General features: G+C 44.8%; 1 protein-coding gene across 2 annotated transcripts in view; it reads right to left on the bottom strand.

Moving 5' to 3' along the window:
• Window positions 1-21635, bottom strand: part of SPTBN1 (spectrin beta, non-erythrocytic 1) — a 196865-nt gene that overhangs the window by 7095 nt on the left and 168135 nt on the right. For both annotated transcript variants that reach the window (XM_077772353.1, XM_077772354.1), the window contains 14 exons: window positions 21359-21583; window positions 20786-20875; window positions 20339-20620; window positions 19588-19718; window positions 18129-18333; window positions 17367-17741; window positions 13242-13486; window positions 11999-12137; window positions 11111-11195; window positions 9378-9574; window positions 8145-8257; window positions 7387-7450; window positions 2811-3049; window positions 1417-1590 (listed from right to left, as the gene is read on the bottom strand). In XM_077772353.1, the coding sequence (XP_077628479.1) occupies window positions 1417-1590; window positions 2811-3049; window positions 7387-7450; window positions 8145-8257; window positions 9378-9574; window positions 11111-11195; window positions 11999-12137; window positions 13242-13486; window positions 17367-17741; window positions 18129-18333; window positions 19588-19718; window positions 20339-20620; window positions 20786-20875; window positions 21359-21583 (2564 nt within the window). The remainder of the gene's footprint in view (window positions 1-1416; window positions 1591-2810; window positions 3050-7386; window positions 7451-8144; window positions 8258-9377; window positions 9575-11110; window positions 11196-11998; window positions 12138-13241; window positions 13487-17366; window positions 17742-18128; window positions 18334-19587; window positions 19719-20338; window positions 20621-20785; window positions 20876-21358; window positions 21584-21635) is intronic.

Here is a 21635-nt window from a genome sequence, read left to right as displayed (position 1 = left end):
TGAGTCCTTCTGAAATTCTGCTATAGAGCCCGTATCCCCTACATTTATAAATATGGGAGTTTTTAAAGAGACACATAAAAAGTCCAAGATTTCTCTTGTTATATGGTACACAGTAATAGAAATTGTCCTTGCAAGGCCATCCCTAGAACACTGAAAAGTTACTAGTTTAGAGTGCTTACTCATTCCCTTCACTGAGGTACAGAAGGAGTGTTCCTGGGGCGGGAGGCAGGGTAAGTACCCTCTGCCAATAGCTAACCCTCTGAAGCTGCATCGAGGGAGAACAAAGAGGGAGGGGCCAGCCAGGGAGCCAGGCTGTCTGCACTTTATCTTACAGAGTGTAAGGCATTCCAAGTCCTGAAAAGCATGCTTCCAGTGCTCCTTGAAAGAGCTCAAGAAGGTACACACACCCTTCAAAAACTCTCATTTGCAGTCTTTGGCCTATTCCAACTGCCAGGACAGAAATGTCTAACTGAAGACCAAAGCTTTTCAGGTCCCAAAGCAACAGATCAAATTAGTATTAAACTAATTAAAATTCTAACCACTAACATGTTTACTTTTTAAAAGATAAAATGGTTTTTCTGTCCATTTCCCAGGAGAAGAAAAACTTCTGAGCTTGGATCCACTCTCTGGGGAGTACATGGGTGTGTTCTATAAGCTAGAGACACGTGGGACTAGATGGTACCAGAATCGGCTAGAACATCTGTTGGGCAAGTCAGGGGAGCATGGAGACCCAGGTCCCACACATGCGCTTCCTACTTGTCTCCATCCGGCTCTAGGATGACTCACTTGACCCACCTCTAGATAGCTCTTGAGCAAAGAATAACATCTCCCGGGTCTGGTTAAGCTGCAAAGATGGGTAAACTATTTTTCTAAGCTTTCCTTAAATTGTGAGATGTGAACAGTTCACCTTGTCTTAGGGAACAGTAAGTTCAGCTAATCAAAACAAAGCTCGTTTTCTTCAAGGTTGAGCTGTGCCATTAACCACAGGGAGGCCAGTGACTGGCCACAGTTCCTAAAGATCCAAACTGTGACATGTGCCAAACTGCACAAGGTTCATTGGTGTTTTTTTTTTTTTTAATATTTTTATTTATTTCTAGGAGAGAGAGAGACAGCGTGAGCAGGGGAGGGTCAGAGAGAGAGGGAGACACAGAATCTGAAATAGGCTCCAGGCTCTGCGCTGTCAGCCAGCACAGAGCCCGATGCGGGGCTCGAACCCACGAACCACGAGATCATGACCTAAGCGAAAGTCGGAAGCTTAACCGACTAAGCCACCCCGGCGCCCCCCCCCCCTTTTTTTTTTTTAATGTTGGAGATGAGGAACCAACTGATCGCAGTATCTGCCTAGGAAAACCAACCCCCAGGGCGAAAATAAACAGTGACCTACTCTTGGCAACCAAGGAATGCAGCACCTCTCACCTTAGCTTGAACACATGTTTCTTCTTCTTGTAATCAAGGGCCACTTCACAGATGGCTTCTTTCAAACTCACAGGGACCTCGCTGTGGTAAGGAATTCCAGAGGCAGCGGTCTTTGCATCTTTGTAGAAACCCATTTCTTGGTTATTTATGACACAGTAAACATTGTGCCAAGACCTGAGCAGTAAAGAAAGGGACATCAAGGTTCTAGACCACACTCCTTTAAAGAATTAAGAATTTGATTAACATGAAAACGATCCACACACAATGTGGTGTCACCCACTGTTAAAAGCCTTTCCTAAATTCTCCTAAAACTGAACAATGGAACAAAATTTCTCTGTGGGCCACAGGGACAGTGTACACGTTCATACAGCATTGGGTGTTTCAGGGCTACTTCTCTGAGTTTGGAGAAAAACATGTTGCCTTCTTCTATTAAATAAAGGTACTCCTGGCTCTGATGGGAGAGATTTTTGTTGGTGTTGGTACTCTTTACTGTACTATCCTCTTGTGGGGATGCTGTACAGGGCAGGCTTCTCATTTGAAACATGCCTGTCCTTAAGCAGCAACTCCACCTCAGCTTTAAGCCTGATGTGGCCTGGCAAAGACTGACAGGGAGGCAAATCCAGAGCCACAAGCACACGTGTAACCTCAGGATGAATCAGAAAAAGACGGCCTTTCCCCACCATGATACGGCAACTGTCATGATGCACTGATTTTATCAGAGGATAGTTTACTGCCACCTACCTATGTTAACATATAAATTTATGTTGTACTCAATGTGGATAGCAGTTTAGATGGGATTTCCTGGTCTAATGTACAACCTGGACAACTGTGCAAGGTGGTCTCAGGAAGAATGGTTTACTGGTTAAGCACACTGGTGTTGGAGTCAAGATAAGAATTTCACCCCAGCTAATGCCATTTGCTAGGTTTCTAAAGAGTAAGCTTTTTAAACCACACAGAACCTGTTTCCTTATCTGTAAAATAATAAAAGTAGGGCTTATTGGGAGATAATGAATATAAAATACCAATAGGTAGATATATCTGGGGAAATGAAGGTCTTAAAAAAAACCCACAAGGAAGAACACTTCACTTTAGGGACGATTCCCCAGCCTCTATCTAGCACATTCCTTCTCAGCAAGTACTAGGAAGGCCCCTTTTTGCTATTCCCATTCACACGTAACTAAAGTTCTTTCTCTCTGTGAATAAGAAGCACTCCTGTCCCAACTTCCAAAGTCAGTCCTAAGAAAAATGTGATGCCCAGGAAGCCAAGAAAAAATGGACTTCATGAGCACACACTCCCCCCGGCTACCTCCCAGCCTTCAATTCGCTAGTGGATGCCCGGACCCTGAATGGGCTGACTTTCCATCTTAAACTGCCTGAGCCTTTGCTGCTGTTACCTGCTTGAGGCTTTCTTATTGTGAGCCTCCCACTCGTGCTTCCGATTCAGGAAGCCTTCCATCTGGGCTGAAGGCGTCTCCTGGGTTCTGGCTGGCAAGGTGGCGGCACTCTGGGCCGGGAGGGCAGTCTTGGCTTTGCGGTCGGACGTGGGGGAGGGGATGGGGCTAGACTCCTTTGAGCTTGTTCTCTGCTCTGCAGCGCCGTTGACCATTTCGCTTGTGTCTGCCGTTTCTGCCATCTGGGGACAGCGGAGAGGCCATTCAGCTAATCCCGTGAGCCACAGGGGCGACCACATACGCTCTGACTCGCACACGTGGCTGTGTATAAATGCCTGGCACAGATCGAGGCAGTACAGTAAAACCATTGCAACATCCCACAAAGCCAGCTGGACACCAAGGACATTAGAAGGTGGGAAGGGATTAATGCCTGCCCGCTTATGGGGAGATGAGAAAAGCGAAATGCCAGGATGAGTTTTACTGCACTCTGCTCCTCTGATCAATCCATTTTCTCTAATGGAACTCAGATCATTTCCTCTTGTGGTTACTTTAAAACAAAAGGACAACAGGAACAATCACACGTATTAAATATGAGAGAGTGGACGTTATACAGCAGCCACCTTACAACCAAGGACGTCACCAGGAGAGCTGGAAGTTGGAAGCGAAAGGGCATTCACAAACAGATTGACAGACAACTCTATCAGAACTACACAGCATTCCCCCAGAGTAAGACAAGGAAAGACCTCCGGTTTCTGAAAATGCTCTCTGGCTCTCCTCCCCCACCCCTCAACAGATCGTCATAAATACATGCAGAAATTAGGACGACAATCATGCATTTCACATCAACCATCCCAGTTAGATTTTGGAACTTAAGAGCTGGAAGGAAATGAGGCAAGTCAACAAACATCAATTTAACCACATCTGCCGGAGTTGTATCGTGAGTGGGTTGTAGTTTGTGTTAAAGGAGCTGGAAAAGCCAATCACAGTCACTCAACAACACACGGCTATTTACCCCCAAACACAGACAGAACCAGGGCCTTCCCCATCACGTGTTGGTTGATCACGGTGCCTTGCTGCACTGAGACGAGAAAGCCCAGACACAGCCAGGCTTCCCGCGGCTCTGACCGGCAGGCTGGAGACGTCTTCGGGAGCTGTTCCTTCCCAAGCTCATTTATATTGTAACCCTCAGGGCTTTTCGGCTTTGGAAAATGCAGTAGGGTCTTGGTTCATTATCGCTTTCAGCCTGTGTACCGTCAACTGTGTACCATTAACTGTCGCGGCCCCCGGCGGGTACACCCAGGGCATGGGATTAGCAAGTTACTAAAGCTGGGTGTGGCTGACACTTTAGTGGATTACAGACAACCTGCACCCCTCGTACATGGACAAACATGGAGGTGTCAATGGCAACGTTCATTAGATACGTCCCCCACCACTGCTGCCCAGAACCAAAATGACAAGTTAGCAGCAACAACCCCAGCAGGATAAAGGGCAGAATGACCACCACTGCCTTCAACACTCAGATATGTCAACTCTCAGGAACTGGATCGCTCATTCAGGTCTTCTATCTATGTGGCTGGGTGGGAGTCAGGAGTTCCTATTCCACACACATAAACTATCACTGCCACCATCAGGGTTTAGGCTGAGTCGAGAGGCTTTGCAATTTAAGGATGTTTTTGACTGGAACCCTTGACCCACACAGCAATGTGGAAAATGGAGTCTTAGGGCAGGAAGGCACGGGTGTGTGTGTGTGTGTGTGTGTGTGTGTGTGAGAGAGAGAGAGAGAGAGAGATTATCGTGGTCTCTGGCCTCGTAAGTGACACCCTGTACACATGTGCTTATGAGCAATAGGCTATTTAAATAGTTCTCTCTTTTCTTTCACTTTCAAAGGAGAGATGCGGGAGGAGAAATAACAACCAAAAACCAAAACCCTGAGTCCAAAGAAAGTGAGTGGATTTTGAAGTTGACAAATCTGTCCTAGTGTGGAATTTCAGGAGACTTCTGATGGGAAGGAAGTGTGAGTTTGGTCTGAAAGGCCTGCGCCAGGTGAGTCCAGGGAGACATAAGGTTAGTGTGTATAGAAACCAGGTTAAAAAAAAATTAGTGCTGCAGCTGTGACTCGAAAACTGCTAGTGACAGCAGTGACCTGGATGGAGTAGCGTTTGCTGAAAAAGGGCTAACATTTATAGCACTTGGTCAGACTTCAAGGTCGGTGAAGGCCAGGGAAGCCTCTTCTGGGGGAAATTCTGCAGCAAAAATTTTTTTCTTTAGAGTTAGAAGGAAAGAGAAAACCCCAAACCAGTATGCAGAGATAATTAATATTTATGCAAATGAATCACTAAACCAAGAAAACAAGGGAAATAAAAGGAACAAAATGAATTTTAATGGACATGTGCTGAAGCATGCCAACAGACAACACACCACTAGAGACAAACATCAAAAGCAAATCATAGTGNCTGGGTACACCTGAGATCTTTAAATCAGGAGGTGAATGAACATAAATGCAACGTGACAACTAGTAGCACAAGAAACACCTGATTGGTTTTCTAAGTGCACGAAGCAACACTATTTTCAAGTTCATTAACTTGAGTCTCTGCACCACAATTCAAAAGAATGAAAAGGCTTTTTTTTTCAATTCAATTATAATAAAAAATTTGTTCTGGCAAGCTACAATTTAAAAATCTAGATAAAAACAGGCATGAGAACAAATGCCAAAAACATCATAACACTCCTTCTCGGTGTGCTTATGTGGTTAATTTTTTTTTTCTTTTTTGTCTTCTGAATACAAAAAAGCATAAAATTGGGTATTATTCCAGATGATATAAAATTTAAACATATATATATGGAAACATCACATATATACATATAGATCAATGATGCACAGAATCTGGAGCCAGAAACACACGTCAGGGCTCCCTAATGACCAAAAGATAAAGCACTAGTTTTTTCCAAAATGAATTTTGGTGCATTTAAGGCAGAGACCCAATAATGGTGCACACTACCCCCAGAACATAAGAAGCTTGGCATCTATCTATATACCCATCTACAGTCACAAGTAGATAGATATGTACATAGAATAAGGAAAAACAAACAAGATGCTATATGATGTTATCCTGACAAAAGAAAAAAAAAGACATGCATCATGAAATGAAAAGACAAATCAGACTTAACTCATGGAAAACACATATCAAAACAGGTTTCTGATTTCACTAACATCTAAATATGGCAAATGAGCAAGTGACTGTCTCACAAGGTTTGGTGTAGTATGGGGTTGGTTCTGTTCTGTCTTTATCAGTACCAGGAAACCCCTTCTTTCATAAGCTTTTTATTCCTAAGGAATAGAATTTATGTTAAAACATATTCAATCCCTGCTGGTGGTATGATAAATGCCATCCTAAAAGACTCCTTATTGGAGAACTCCACAAAAAGTCGTAAGAAAATGAAAAATAAATGAGAAGATCCGTATGAGACATACAATGGAGTTTCTGTCTACAGACACTAAAATTACTCCTGAAGCCAGGCGGCGTCCAATGGCTCCTAGGGGTGGTCCACCATGTGCATCGTTCAAGTAATCAGGGTGAACCAGAATGGCTTCTGTTCCATTTATTTGAAAAATTTAAACAGTCTGACACCCTGAAGTCATCAACTGAATGGAGGGGCCTGGAAGTCTGAGAGGCAGGCTTCCGAGATATGCTGAGAGCCGCTGCCACCTGCCACACTGGGCGTCAGGTGCCGACAGTGATCAAGACAAAGGTGGTGTGGCGAGGTCAAGAGGCACTTCGCTCCTGAGGCTGGCTGCGTTATTTGCTCAAGTAAGCCTAGAATTCTCAGTTCAGGTCTTGGCGGGAAAAAAATGAGAGGAACTCATTTGGAAAAAGTAATAAATAATCCAAGGGTCTCAAAATTATTTCAGATTCTGCACTTAAAATTAATAGCACTTCCCCAGCAGATCCAACTCCACCCCCTCTTTTTCTCCTTTCCCATTCTCAGTTAATAAATGCATCTTTCGTGGAATGTGACACAGCTGACTTATGGTTTTAATTTTAGTACTAACAGTCTCCTTCCTCTTACACCAGTCTTCCTAGTTACTATTCAACTACTGCAGGTTAATAGCATATGTAAAGGGGGCTATGTGTAGTGCAGTACTGCACCCTGTTAGTATAACTGGATGTGTCATACCTGTCGGACTCTAGTTTTCTTCTTCATTTTGCTGTAATCTCATTTAATTTCAATTACTCATGTAAGGCTTTCGCTGTAAAATCTTAATAAAGTAAAAAGCTCACAATAAATAAACAAAAAATTAAGTACGTTGCTTTAAGGCAACTGAGCATCCATCATTAAAAGACCCAAATAAACATGAATTAAATGCAAACAAATATGAAACCAAGGAAGCCTATGAATTAAGGAAAATTTTAACACTGTGGATGAAGTGGAAGCCAAAAGGTCAAACCAACAGGATCTGGAAAGAGTGGTGCTTGACAAATAGTAGTGAACTTCATAGTCCAGACCACGGCTGGTCACTGGCTGTCCGTCTGCTATTAAAGTTTTTGTAGTTTTGGTAGGTTTGAGAGCGGTAACTAACCCGTGGAGATCCCTGTTCAGTCGGCAAACCGTTCTGGGAAACTTGCTCTCCTTTTGAGGTATCCCTGTTAGGTAAAGTGGAGGAGGAGGACAGAAGAGGGAAGGGGAAGGGAAGGGGAGGGAGGAGAGGGAATAAAACAGAGGGGATGAGGGAAAACATCATCATTCAACTTTATTATAGATTTTCTCTTAGAAAAACATATGCAACCCCCTTTTACATAATGTGATTTCTTTTTAAGAACTTCCCAAGTGTTCCAAACCAACGCTAGGTAGAGAATTAGACCACAGGCATGCTTTCTCTCCCCGATAAAGACAGTATTCTGGGTTGGCATGGGGCTCTTACCACAACATAATAATTAGCTTTTCAGAAATAGATGATAATTTCTGTTCTTTATGTGAAGGACTTTCAAAAAGTATCACCACATCATCACGGGCCTGCAATCTGGGTGGTTCACTCCATCCATTTAGTCACAGGGAAATTTGCGTGAGGGTGTGCTTGTGCGTGCATGTGTACGTGGTTGAGTGGGTGCTGTCCACGCTCCACTTTTGCCGCTTACACAATAGCATGTGTGACTGTGGACAAGTCAGTGTTCCCCAATGTTATCCAGCGGTTACTACACAGATTCTGAGCACTCTACAGAGTTAATAGGCAGGGCATGTGGCAAGGCCTCGTGTAGCACAAGCTTAGAAAAGATGCTCCCCAAACCTGACTTGCCAGTGAAACGAAGACTTGAGCAGGGCAGGCTGCCCAAGACTCACCACTGCTGCTGGGACTCCAACTCCTCAGAAGCCTTCGTGCTCGGCTCGGGAGAGGGCGGCCGCCTCTTCCTCTCCTCTTCCTCTTGCTGTCTACGCACTTCCAGTAACTCCAACTGAGGAAGAACACGGTAATGTTCAGCAGAACTCCAGACTCTCTAGACCCAAGGAAAAGGTTCTAGAGCAACCCAGAAAACCCTCCTGTCTCAGTTTTCCACACTGGGTCACGCTGGACAGCCAGAAGCTCTAACATCCAGCAAGATGGCACTGGGGTCACAGGACCTGCAGCTATACCCCCAAACTACAGGAAACAGATCTGTGTGACACACAGGCCTGCTCCATGGGGTCTGTGTGTCCGCTGGGACATGGGTTTAATTTCTAAACCAACTATGCAGCTTTCAACTTCACTTAGGAAGAAAGTACCTGAGCATGAGGGTCCACGTTTACTCCCCATCAGAGCTCAGACAAAACACTAGGGACACAGAGCTGCAATAAGTCTCAAGAAGACTTCTTGTGCTGTGGTAGGCTTTTGTGTTCAGCCCAAACCCAAACAACACATAAAGAAAAAAGGGTAGTCTAACGAAACAAATCCATTCCATAAGCAGAATGTGTGTACTAAATGTATTCCATCTAATACAAAGTATGCAGGTATGTTTTAAATCCCTAGAACTGCAGAAACCGGAAAGAACACCATTTTTATACACCATAAAGGATCGGCTTTCTACCAGAAGTACAAGCGTCATAGGAGAGGGAACACCAGTGAGCAAGCCCTATTCTAAAGCTTTAGTTTTAATGGTGGCAGAAGAAATTATCAGGAATGGGGAGAACTTTCAGTGGTCTAGGATCCAGCTACTACTTGACAGAGATCCTAATTCTGAAAATATGAAGAACACTGTAAGACTAATAATAAGCTTGCCTACGAAGCAAAGCTTTCTTAAGATGTAAGAAGAAAAACACATCAAGAGAAAAGCAAAGCTCACTAAACCAATTCCCTGGCAGGGAGCTATTGTAAAAGTTATCACAAATCTAGGTACCAAGGAAGTAACTTAGGGAGTAATAGCCCTGGACACTCTCTGTAACTCCTAGACCCGGAGAATAACCATTTCAGGAAGGTCTTCACTGTTTCTAAAAACAGAGCAATAATATGAATTTTCTGGTCTAGGTGGTGAGCAGACAGAAGCAGCTGCCCGTGGGAACCAAAAGGCAAAGCACCCCCGGCATCCAGTGGCCGCTCACCGTCGTCAGCCTTTCCAGGGCGGAGAACCTCTCGTCCCAGGTTGCTGCAGACTTTTCAAAAGCCTCATGGCGCTTGATGAGCTTCTCCACCTCATCCACACTCTGGCCTATTTCTCGGCTGGATAGGTATGGCTCCTGTCCGAGCAGCCAGGCCTCGGCCACGCTGGCGTCCCGTGAGAACTGGTGGACCTCCAAAACTGCACAGGGTATCAAGAGTGAGTGCTGGCCAGCAGGGAGGGCCCTGCCCTCTGGTGGCAGTTGCCCGCACAAACAGTCTATGGCCTAATCAGAGCTGCCCAGCAAAAATGTAATGTGACCTACATATCCAACTTTAACTTTTCTAGTAGCCACATAATAAATCAATGAAATTTAATAACAAGCAGGTTAAATTAAAAAAGTATATTTTAGACAACCTAATATATCAAGCTGTTATCATTTCAATGTGTTAAGCAGTATAAAAAATTGAAAAGATGAAACTTTTTTTCCTCACGCATCTGATATCCAATGTATGTTCTATACTTACAGCACCTCTCAATTTGGACCAGCCTCATTCCAAGCTCTGAGGAGTCACTTGTGGACAGTAGTCACCACACTGGACAGTGGACAGTGCAGGCCTAGAAGGTACGCTCTACTCACTCGGCCCTACCTCCGTCACACAAGCCTCAGAGCCCTGAAGGAATTCAGTCTACACACAACCAGACTAGGCTGATGAAGCAGGCATTCATAAACCACCTTTTCTGGGATGGTAGTTGTAGGTTTTATTTTGGGGGGCTGAGAGGGAGGAAATGATGTAGGGAGCACTCTAGAAAGTGGGGACAATATGGGCTAAGGCTTCTGCTTTCCTCATTCTCAAAACTTACTGACCAAATCCTCATCCCAACAATGGTCAAGATCGGGATTTCTTTTCCAAAAGAGGGCTCTAGCCCAGAGGGTGACATGCCTTCCTTTGGTATTTTGTACACATTTTAGAAAAGGCCTCCTGGGTTCTGTTTCTAGTGAGTACCCTTGGTGTCTGAAAACGGGGTTTTAGTACACAAATAGAGCCCAGAGGCGCCCCCCCCCCTGCCCCCTGCAGACTGGCAAAGTATGGTGTATAATGCTTGAGCTGGGCTATCTTCAGTGTTCATATCTACTATTAAATGCTATTCCTAATGCTCTATGCTATAAGCTCTGTGGTAGCTCACATATTCCTTTATAAAATCAGATAAAAATTAGAATCTACCTCAGAGGGTCACTTGAATAAACAGAGAAAAATATATAGAACATTCAGAATAATGCCTAGCTCACTGCAAAACCTTTATAGTTGGTTGCTTTTATTAAGTTACCAACTTTCTACTAAGAACACCAGATATAAGAGCTAATCAGACCAACTCTCTACCTTCTTGACTGCAGTAATAATTCCTCTTAAAGATAACTGGAGGAGGAGGGGGCTTCAATCTGCACTCTTCTAGAGGGATATCGAGCTGTCTTTCCCAGGCTGTTCCTAAACAACACCCAAGTCCCATTTACAACACTGAGATCAACCATGGGATAAAAAGTAATAAATATGCCCCAGGGAACTACTTAAAAATACTTAGCATGAAATGGTGAAATAGGACATTAAAGAAGAAGCATTTAGAACTCCAGAAATCATTAAGTGATGACATCACATCAAATCAATTAAAGCAGGAAACTGAACTAGCATGCTTTCAATGGACACCCAAAAAGAATGGAAAAATTAAGTACGTCCTTACTCAGTCTTAACCATTCCCATCGGTCTTCCCATTTGTCAATCATTTCTTTTCTCTTTTCCGTCAACTGCAGTAGTTTTTCCTTGATCTTGAGAAAAGAAGGACAATAGGGACAGCTTAACAGATTGCACCACATCCTCCTAACCCCTCCTTGACGGGCCACTTCAAAGAAGAAAAATACATTTTCTATAGAGACCACTACTAACCCAGGGAGTGCCTAAGGACTACTCAGTTAACTTGTGTACTGGAGAGAAAAACATGACAACGTGCCTTCCAGAAGGGGCTGAGAAGAAGGCTGGGCTCCACCCAAAGCTGCTATCACGAGGAGGCCAAGAATGCACTGAGCTCTCTCCAGATTCTGGGGTTCCATAGGGCAAACACACTCAGGAAGAGGTTGACAATGAGACATGCAAAGTCCTGAGCTCTTTGAGAGAACATCTTATCCTTTTACCAAGAGGGCCACACGTGCTGACTCCCCATTTACCCCTATATTACCATCATTATAACTGGAATCAGCAATCCTCCACTAAGAGCAAGCTGACCTAGGGCACATGTGACAGATAAGGAGTGGCACCCAGGGTGAGTACTGATGGAGGAGGAGATGACAGAGGATGGAACTCCAACCTGAGACCCTCAGAAACTGTCTTTTGTGCCAGACTCACTGGCTCTGGACCAAGTGCCTTCTTGTATAACTATTCCACACACACAGGAGAGCAGCACAGAAATTTCAAATACACATTAAGCAATGGTTAATGTGTACATCCACACACATATATATTTCTCTGTGTATGTGTGTGTACATGCATATACACATACATACACACTCACAAAAGAGTCATCTCATGTCTTAATACCAGTTGCACTCATTCCAGTGCTAAAGAGCCATCCTACCTCCTCAGATGCATAGTGCTTTCTCGCCAGCAGGGATTTCCCAAGTTCAATGCAAGTTGTAAAACTGTCATTACGGGCATCGATTTCAGCTTTGATACCTTGATGATTATTCATTAATAGTTCAACAGATGACACATCCCTAAAATTAAACAAATAATACCTCCTTTAGGAGATCAAGTTTTCCAAATAAATGTGTAGGTTTCAAAACGTGCAATCAATTTGAAGGAAACTATTCAACGGCACAACATACAACGGCACAATATCCCTTTCAGGTCTGATTTAGTCTGGGTCAGTGGAGCTAAAGTATAATGATGACAATCTAATTCAGGACCAGTGATGAAACCTAACATTTAGAATAAGGTTTCTCTCATTTGTGTAGGTGTGAGCACTTGCATAACTCAAAATGGTTTCCGGGCAGGTGCCAGGAAAACCACTGGATTTCTGTTAAAATTTCTGTACCCTACTGGGTTAGTGCCAGAGGTTCAGGACATATTCAGAGGAATGGATATTCTCTTCTTACTCAGAGACATGAAGAGGCACACAGAGCTGGAATCAGCTTAGAAATCAACAACTGCAGAGCTGTGAGAATGTCTCATGGATCAAAACCTAAAGTCCTGATCTGGGAAATACCACTGCTTTTCACATACACAGTAATAAGAAGATTTCTTCTCCATCACAGCGGGGGATGAGGCTGGCAGGGGTGAACTGGAGTTGTGCATGGACCTGCCTGTTCATCTATTAGCTTCTCTTCATTGCCTTTCATCAAACGTGACCAAAGAGAAGATCCTGAACAAATATTAAATAATCATCTCAAGATGCCATTTAAGCAAATGGTGAGGGTAAGATACACCTTTTGCAGCATGTATGAAAAGGGACAGAATGATTTTTAATCTAACAGATACAGAACTCAAAAAAGCCACCTCATTCCAATGATGAAGTAGAGCCAGTCATGCCCAAGGCATGTGGTTACTTAAAGCATGAGGCCCAGAAAGAGCAGGAAGGCAGCAGTGAGTGTGGAGCATGGGGACGGGGACACACAAAGGGCTTGAAAACACTGCCCTGGTTCCCTGAACCCTGTGATAGAGAAAGCTAAAACAATGGAAGCTGCCCCAAACTGCCACCACCCCTGCTCTGGCCTCGAAGCTCTCCACAGAGGTCCGTGTCTCTCCCGAAAAGATCTCTCAAGGAATCACCTGGGGTCAGAAAGCTGGACCTCCTCCAACCCAGGAGCCGCGAGGGTTACCTTGGCTTCTCCTGGGCTTCGATCTGCCGGATGACGTCCTCCATCCACAGCATGAGGTCGCGCACCATGCTGAAGAAGCGGAACTTGTCCCCCGTGTCCACCAGCCGCACCCTGCGGCCCTCACAGGCATCCAGCAGGGCCTTCCAGGCTTCCAGGACCTCGTTCTCCCGCTTCTGGATGTCATCAGCCTTGTCACCCGCGTAGGCCGCCTGTAGACGGGCCGCATCCTCCTGTAGCTGCCTGACCTGCAAAGCCACAGGGGAGACGAACCATATCAGACAGGTGGGCTCTCTCTCCTTTGCCCCACTGCCCCTTTCATGCACACTAATGGGACCACCAAGTCAAAACGGGGTTCCCGCATCCCAACAGGCTCACAATCTCACCCCCATTGAAAAAATCAAGTTCACTATAAACGTACTGAACTGGATTACTGAATTCAACATGAACGGTGAGACAAACGAAATGCTACAGGACTGTCTCCAGGCAGGACACCTTGGTTAGGTCTCTTGGGGGTAGTGTGGGATAGAAAGACAGTACAGAAAACACGAAGTATATATACAAATATAGTCAAAAAATTAACATGTAATGTGTTACTGCAGCATACAGATATTTTTATCATGAAAGAGGAAGTGCCATGAAGAACTCACTTCGAAAACAAGTTTTCCATTATTATGGGATGTTGCTCATGAAAAAAATGTACCAATTATCTGTAAGAGTGCTCATACACTTGACCGTTCAACTTGAAAAACAAAAATACAGCATCCAACACAGCTCAGAAAACTGACCAATGCTGGGGTGCCTGGGTGGCTCCGTGGGCTAAGCACCTTTTGACTCTTAATTTTGGCTCAGGCCATGATCTCACAGTCCATGAGATCAAGCCACACTTGCCTCTGTGCTGACATGGTGGAGACTGCTTGCCCCTACCCTGCTCACTCTCTTCATCTCTCTTAAAATAAATATATAAATGAATAATTAAAAAGAAAAAAAGCTGACTGATGATGTCAAAGATGAAATTTTCACCAGCCATATTTAAAAAAAAAAAAAAAACTTTGCAAAATGAGAAATGCAAATGTCTCTTAGGAAAAGATGCTCCACGGAGATACTGGAATTTGTCATCTATTAGTTGGCAAAAATTCAAGTCTGATGATGTCCCTGCTAGTGAGCTGTTGATAGGACAATGGTCTACAGCTCCTGCAAAAGGCAGTATGTATCAAAATTACAAATGCATGTACCTTTTCATATATGATTCCACTTAGGGGAATTCATGCTACATGGACTTATGCACACTTAGGAAATGAAATATACATTATTCATTGTAGTAGTGTCTATAAAAGCCTAAAATTCAAAATAAATGTTCATCAGTGAGAATCCAGTTACATTAACGAGGCTCTTCTAGAGTCATGAAAAAGAATGAGTAAAGGCTCTACGTACACATGAAAAGTGTTACCGGATGATGGCTCTATAGAAAAAGCAAAGTGTAGACAGTGTGCCTAATACCTACTTTCTATGTAGTAAAGGGGGAAAATAAGAATCAGCTTTCACCTTCTTTTGGGTGGGAGTGGAAGGGAGATAGGTCTTTACAAGAGAAAGTAGATTTCTTTCTCTTACATATTAGCAGTGCCATACTGTAAGCAATATCTAATGAAAGATACACACAGATGAGGGAATATAAACTCGATCTTTATTTACTGAGGCTATATGATCAAAGTTCACAGACAACTGTCATCCAGAAATACAGGAGCCTTTAGAGGTCTGTGAAGGGAGTATGCTGATAAGTATCATCTGGGGATGTAGGTGGGGAGAAAAGGGGTAGGGGAGGACAACAGCGGGGCTTTCAGGGACCACAAAAAAAGGACTTTAAGTGGTGGTAGGTAAGGAAAACAAATTTCTACAAAAGATGCAAAGAAGAATCAATGCAGTTTGTTTTCCATGATGATCTGATTTCCATATCCCGACTTCCGGAAATCTACAATTATGGCTCAGGTATAATTCAAATTACAATGGGCAAGTTCCTGAGAAATTATCTGAAAAGCCAATTTCCGATTATGACTAACCAAATCTTAAAAAAACCTGAAAACCCAAAATCTTTTCCTGTGCCTCTGGTTGTTTTTAATTTGTTCCCAAACAAAACAAAACAATCCAAAACCAACCAAGCAAACAAACAAACAAAAAAACAAGGTGAAGGAGGGATAGCAAAAGTGAAAATTCCCACACAAATGAACCACTGCTTTGAGAGGACCCTGAAGACTGCCACTGTGTGCAGATGTCCTATGGCTCCAGTGCAGAATGGAGAGCGAGCTGGCGTGAGAGCTAAAGGGCCGGGAAGGAAACGCCAATGGCTTCTGGGAGCTTGCACCAAGTGCCTTCCCTCTATTCTGATTTCGTTACCATAAACTGGGTTGGGTCGGTATTTTCAGAAGGGGCATGCATACTATTAGAACTGCAAATGGCCTCATCCGGCAGGTACGGTGAGGTGGAGACCCTCAAGATGAGATGGGCACCCTCATCAATCTGAGTCTCACAAGGTGAAGGCGTTTAATGAAGAAAATTAAGAGAACAACTCCATCATCTCTGGAGTCTGATGAAGTTCTAAAAATTAGTGATTTCTACAGGTGCAGGGGAAAGACCTCCTGTTGGTAAGGTGAGTTCCAGCTCTGCCTCCAGCATCTCAGACATTCTCCTCGTCAGAGAACGCTTACGGAGCTCTCACTGGGGCACATCTTTTGCAGACGTCTCAATCCTCAGAGCATTAGGGATGGACCTCTAGAGAGGTAAATTAAACCTGCAGTGATACAGAGCAGCAGGAATGAATTCAAACTGGCGTCTGCCCCTCTCCAGGGGCCTTACTCCAAGCACACGTGAAGACTGCGACATTACAGATCCTCATTCGTTCACATGGTGCCCCAGGGCCTCATGTGCAATGAAAGCCTCTGAATGTGAAGCTGGCAAGTTGTCACAGAGCTGGGAACTCCTCCACCTCTGAAGGAAAGGCTGGAAACCCTTAAGGTACCTGGTGAATGGACCCTCCTAAATTCTGCTTCATGCAGACCCTCAGTCACTCTATGCACCTCTTTTCAAATATTTCCTCGAAATCTTCTACCTCCTTGGTGGAAAAGACGCAATGGAGCCTCAACTGTGATCTATCAGTTTCTAGTAGGTGAGAAGACAATGGTGGTAAAGGTGCTCCCTCCCGAGAAACAACCCCAAAGCAGAACAAAGAATGGTAAGGACGATGGCACTGGATAGGGGTCAGCCCACAGTCAAATCTGGACCATATGTTTTCAGAAATAAAGATTCATACTCCTTCATTTTTGTATTGTCTAGAGCAGCCTATGCTATAATGGCCAAGCTGAATATTTGCATCAGGGACCATGAGTCCTGCAAAGCTGAAAATATTTATCATCTGCACTTCTTTGGAAAAAGTTAGCCGATCCCTGTCCTAGATTACCAATGTGCTCCTAACAGACAAGAATAAAACTCCTATCTACTCCGGGCTGGTATTTTTAATAGGACTGGCTTCTTCTTTATAACTATGAAGTTGAGGAGAAAAAGATACAATTTACTTTTCATCTAAAAGTCCTCAGACTGAACAAGAAACTGCAGAGATTAGAGAGTGAACTAAAACATGATTATACTACTAGTTCTTACTGCTATACTGTTACCATTTTGTCAAACATCTTTTAAAGACGCCTTTGTGTTAGGCATTTCAGAGTGAGGGAGTGGGAGACCAGGCATATTAAAAGATTAGACTCTTGTTTTCCCTCTTTCTGGACATAAACTGACCCTGATGGATGGAAAGTAATAAAGTATTGTTTTGGAAATTATTCTGGGTGACTATGCTAACATACTGCAAATTCTTGTTGAGAAGGTCTATAACTTGCAAATGTTTGCAGGTGCATCTGGTTTATTTTGATCATAGGGATATTCACTTAATGATGTCTGCACATATGGCAAACTGAGAATTTTATGGACTGAGAAGTTCTCCCAAATGGAGCATTACAGCAATGTGTGTGTTTAATTTGGGGAATTCTTTGAGGCATGTTTTGAAGAGCCAAGGAACGGAGAGAGATGCTCAGTGATGCACAAAGACATCCCCCACCATCCCTGGGCAGCTCCCCAACCCACCTGAGTGCCCAGAGCTTGGATGTCATGCTCAAATGTGGTGTGCATTCTCTGTAAGGTCTCCACTGTGTTCTGATCTCTCCCAAGCTCCTCGGGGAGTTTCTTGTGTTTGTCCTGTATGCGCCCAAAGATCTCCTTGGCATCGTGGTAAAACTTGTGCAGTTCATAGGAGGCGGCAAGAATTTGCGTTCTCGTGTCAATGAGCTCCAGGAGGTCAGCCCAGGCTTCGTTGAGCCCATCCTTCCACTCGGCGATGGTGGCGGCATCCGAATGACCAGAGTTGATGAGCTCGTCTGCCATGTGATTGACTGTGTCCACACGCTCTTGTCCAATGTTCCCTGTGTCTCGGGCGAATTCCCGGAATCGTTCTTGTAACATCTGAAATGGGGATGAGCGCAAAGAAAATCGGTGAGACTACTGTGACCATTTCATTTCTTGATCACACGAACGTCCTTTGGAAAGAGACAAGTAATACACATGATGTCACAGGTCTTAGCTCTAAAAACTCAATCAAGCTTCCTTCCTGCTCACTGTTGCAGAGCAAGGCCCCAGCCCCATCTCCTTTCACTACTGGAGAAAAGGACACTGAAAGGTTAAACAAGCTAAGTCAAAGTTGCCCGGTGATAAAACGGTGAGCCAGAACTAAACCCCGTGGCCTCTGATCAGAGTCCAGGGTGTCCGATATGCTCACAGATAAGGAGTCAAGCGAGCGCCCCTGCCCACCGCACCCTGCACGGCCACCCCTGCCCTGCCCAGGGTACTTGCCGTGACGTGCTCATAGTCCTGCCCCAACTCGTGCGACCCTGCGACCACCTCCCTCTCAGCGATCCACTGCTCCAGGTCGTCCACCTCGCGGTTGAGCTGGAAGAGCCTGTGCCTCTCATCCAGCTTGCCCCTCCGCTCTTCGGCCAGGTCTTTCAGACCCGCATACAACTTGTCCACTTTGGACTGCCGCATGCTGATGCGCTCACTGGAAAGGGGGGTGGGAAGGGCAGCAGGAAAAAGACCGTAAATGATAAATTTTCTTCAGGGAGAAAACAAGTGAGGGGGAAATGCCAAGACAGCATCTGACATAAAATTCCTCAAAGGAAATTTCTGAGTTCCTATTTGGCCTAAAAAACAAACCTCTTGAAATTTGACCTTGAGTAATGAAGAACCAGTACGTAAACAAAATGCAGTAATTAAGGCTGACGGCCATCCTGACTGTGATGATGGAAGGGACGGCGGGGAGGAGAAACCCTAACTCTCTGTGCTGCTGGCTATTAAGTCAGGATTTCCTTTGACATTAGAAGTTAATGCAAAACCCAGAACCATCTTCCCCTCTCAAGAACCATGCTGCCAAGGGACAAAGGATGACCCTGTCTGGCACACACTTCCACCTTCTATGGGGTGTATGCTCTTCCCTGCTGCTCCAGGCAAGCAGGTCCTGGGAGTGCTGTACTCCCTCCTTTCAGCTTCTCCCCTCCCTCCAAGAATGACTGTCTTATAACAGGAAATCAAAGAGACAAGGACTTCTTAAGACTGGTCCCTGGACACTCGGTAGGCCACTTTCCTGGAACTCCCATCATGAATACATGAAGGATCCGCTACACCAACACAGCCATCACTGGCTGCATCTTCAACTTGCTTTAGTTACTGCACAAAGCCAATTCTTCTCCTGAGTTATAAAAGGCAGTTACATAGCAAGTCTAAAATAACAGCCATTGAGGTCAACCTGTGAACTTGGTATAAAACTGGAAAGTACCACACACACACCTTCTTTAATTCCCATGGTGCCTGAAGGACTGGATATGTAAGAGTGAGGAAGCGGTATCAACCTGCTCGTTGTGGGAGCCCTATTATTTTATTGGTCCATGTAATCTTGTTCACCACTCCTCCTAAACTCATCATCGCTTTCCTAAACTGGATGACTTTCAACCCAAGGGTAGGTTTTGATAACTTGTATCTATGCAAATCAATCTGTAGTTTTGATTTATGACACCAATCATTTTTCAAGAGGGCCTTGGCTCACAAGAGATATTTAACCCACGAGAGCAATTTCCTGATGTAACAGTTCACCCTTCCCATTCAGCATAGATCTACTGGGTTTAAATATGCTTCCTAAAGATCTACATCACAAGCTACTCAATGCTGTCATCCATTTCGTTTTGCACTGGGTCAGAATAAGGAACCTTCACTAGGAGGAACCCACAGGTCAGTCTCATCTTGACATAACAGTACTCACCTTTCAGGATGGCTGTCAGCCACCAGGGCCCGGCTGGTCTTGGAGAGCTGATGCACGGTCTCTGCATAGTCTTCCACAGCTTGTTCCAGAATCTGGTGCTTCTTCAACATGGAGACGGCACTCTGCTCATCCTGCAAAGATGGGGAGGGTCACAAGCACAGTCGTCCCTTCTGACCTGATACCACCTTAAGTCAAGACCAGGTGACTGCATCATGGGCAGAAGAATCATCAGAAAGAACAAAACCATCAGGAGCATCAATATGGACTGGACTATGTGCATGTGGGAGGCCCCTGTGAAAGATGAACACGAGGATCACATAGAATGAGTGAGACCCATCTGAGGTATAGGGTAAAGCCCAGGAAACCAAGTGTATCCTGGCTGGCTAAGACTCCTCACAGTCTAACACCTATGTAGATGACTGCATCCTGGAACCCTAAAAACTTTCAAATTGTCTCAAAAGCACCTTGTATAGTTCAGGTAATTCTATTAATGAAAGAGAGCAAAAAATACTCTGGCAAATATCTGTTTAAAAAGAGAAACTCAGTCTTAATGACATGCCAAGACTCTGACAAGAAGATTCTGTGTTGAGGGGAAGTAGCCAGATTCCAGTCACCTTAATGCACCACACCCTGCCCCCCATGACACTTGAAGGCAACAATGAAATGTTTCACAAAGACACAGCCACCAGTAGAAAACAAGCTCCGGGGCTGAGTCGGAGGCTCTCAGGGCAAAGCTGGAAACGTCTCTCACCTTGGCCTTCTCCTCAGACATCATGTACAGCTCCTGCTCGCTCATCCATGCCTCGGCTTCGGCAGCATCGAAGTAGTACTGCTGGGCCCGGTGCGCCTCTTCAAGCCGCCTGTGGCGCTTCTCAGTCTCCTCAATGAGGAGACCCCACAACTCCTTGAGGTCAGCGAGCCTCCGCCGGATGGCCTCCGCACTGAGGCTGCTGCTGTCGGTGACAATGTTTTGGCTCCTCTCAAAGATGTCATCAATGCGAGGCTGGTGCCCCTGGATTTCTTTCTGGAGGGTCTGTGGGAACAGGGAACACACAAAAAAGGCTTGCTGAGTCACAATGACAGGCTGTTCCATGAGGGCCAAGGGGAAACAGTGAACCTTCAAAGCTCTCACATTCTCTGCTCTGTAATTTGGAGCAATTATTTATCAGATTGAGCTAGCCCAAGCAGAAATGCTTACCTGATTTTTCTTTATTAACAGCTGCACAGTCTGGAGGTTGTGGCCATGATCCGTGGAAGTTGCCAAAGGCATCCTCTCTCCAACCCACAACTGGAAAGAATTATAAATTTAGGTGGTCAGGACCACTCACAAGGAACAAATACTTGATGCAAACAAAAGTGCAAAAGAGGATTAGCCGAGAGGCCAGCTTGAGAGGGAAGGTGTGTTCGATCCCACTGGGAAGGGCTGCATGAGGAGAGGAGCCTGCCCTTCAACCAGTGCAAGGTGAGGGCGAGTCTTTTAGACCTTACTTCCTCTTTGCTGCTGGACTTACTCTGAGTCCTCATCCTTTTGTTGTTGTTGTGAATCTTCACCCTTAATTTACTTTTAAAACTACTACTCTATATCCTAGAACACCTTTGGAAAGTCAAAAAGAACAATGGAGTTGCATTTTTGTGAATATATAAAAGCATGGGCTTTGGCAGCCCAGCTCACCAATGCAGCCCAAAGTGAGTCTCACAAAGAAGCGAGACTGTCCTGCTTAAGGCAGGACAGGTGAGAAAGTTTATGGAAAAGCCCCTTGTCTCTACTCACAATCTCATCCTCCACATCCCTGTTGAACTGATGGATCTCTTTAGAGGCCAGCAGATTATGCTTTCTTTCACTCAAGGGCTCTAGCAGTTCCATGAACTTGGTCTGCACGGTGAGGCGCTTGCTGTCCACTTCGTCGGTGCTCTTCCCCTCCTGACTCAGGGCCTGGGCCTGGCTCTGGAGCTCCTCGATCTCCTTCTTCCGCACCTCCATCTGGTTCTCCAGCATCTGAGGACAGAAAACAGACCAACTGTCACACCGGAGACAAGGGAAACACACA

Source organism: Crocuta crocuta, unplaced genomic scaffold (assembly GCF_008692635.1).
Source record: "Crocuta crocuta isolate KB4526 unplaced genomic scaffold, BGI_CrCroc_1.0 scaffold830, whole genome shotgun sequence".
NCBI lineage: Eukaryota > Metazoa > Chordata > Mammalia > Carnivora > Hyaenidae > Crocuta > Crocuta crocuta.
Note: the sequence above shows the minus strand (reverse complement) of the source record. Positions and strands in the feature narration are given on the sequence as shown.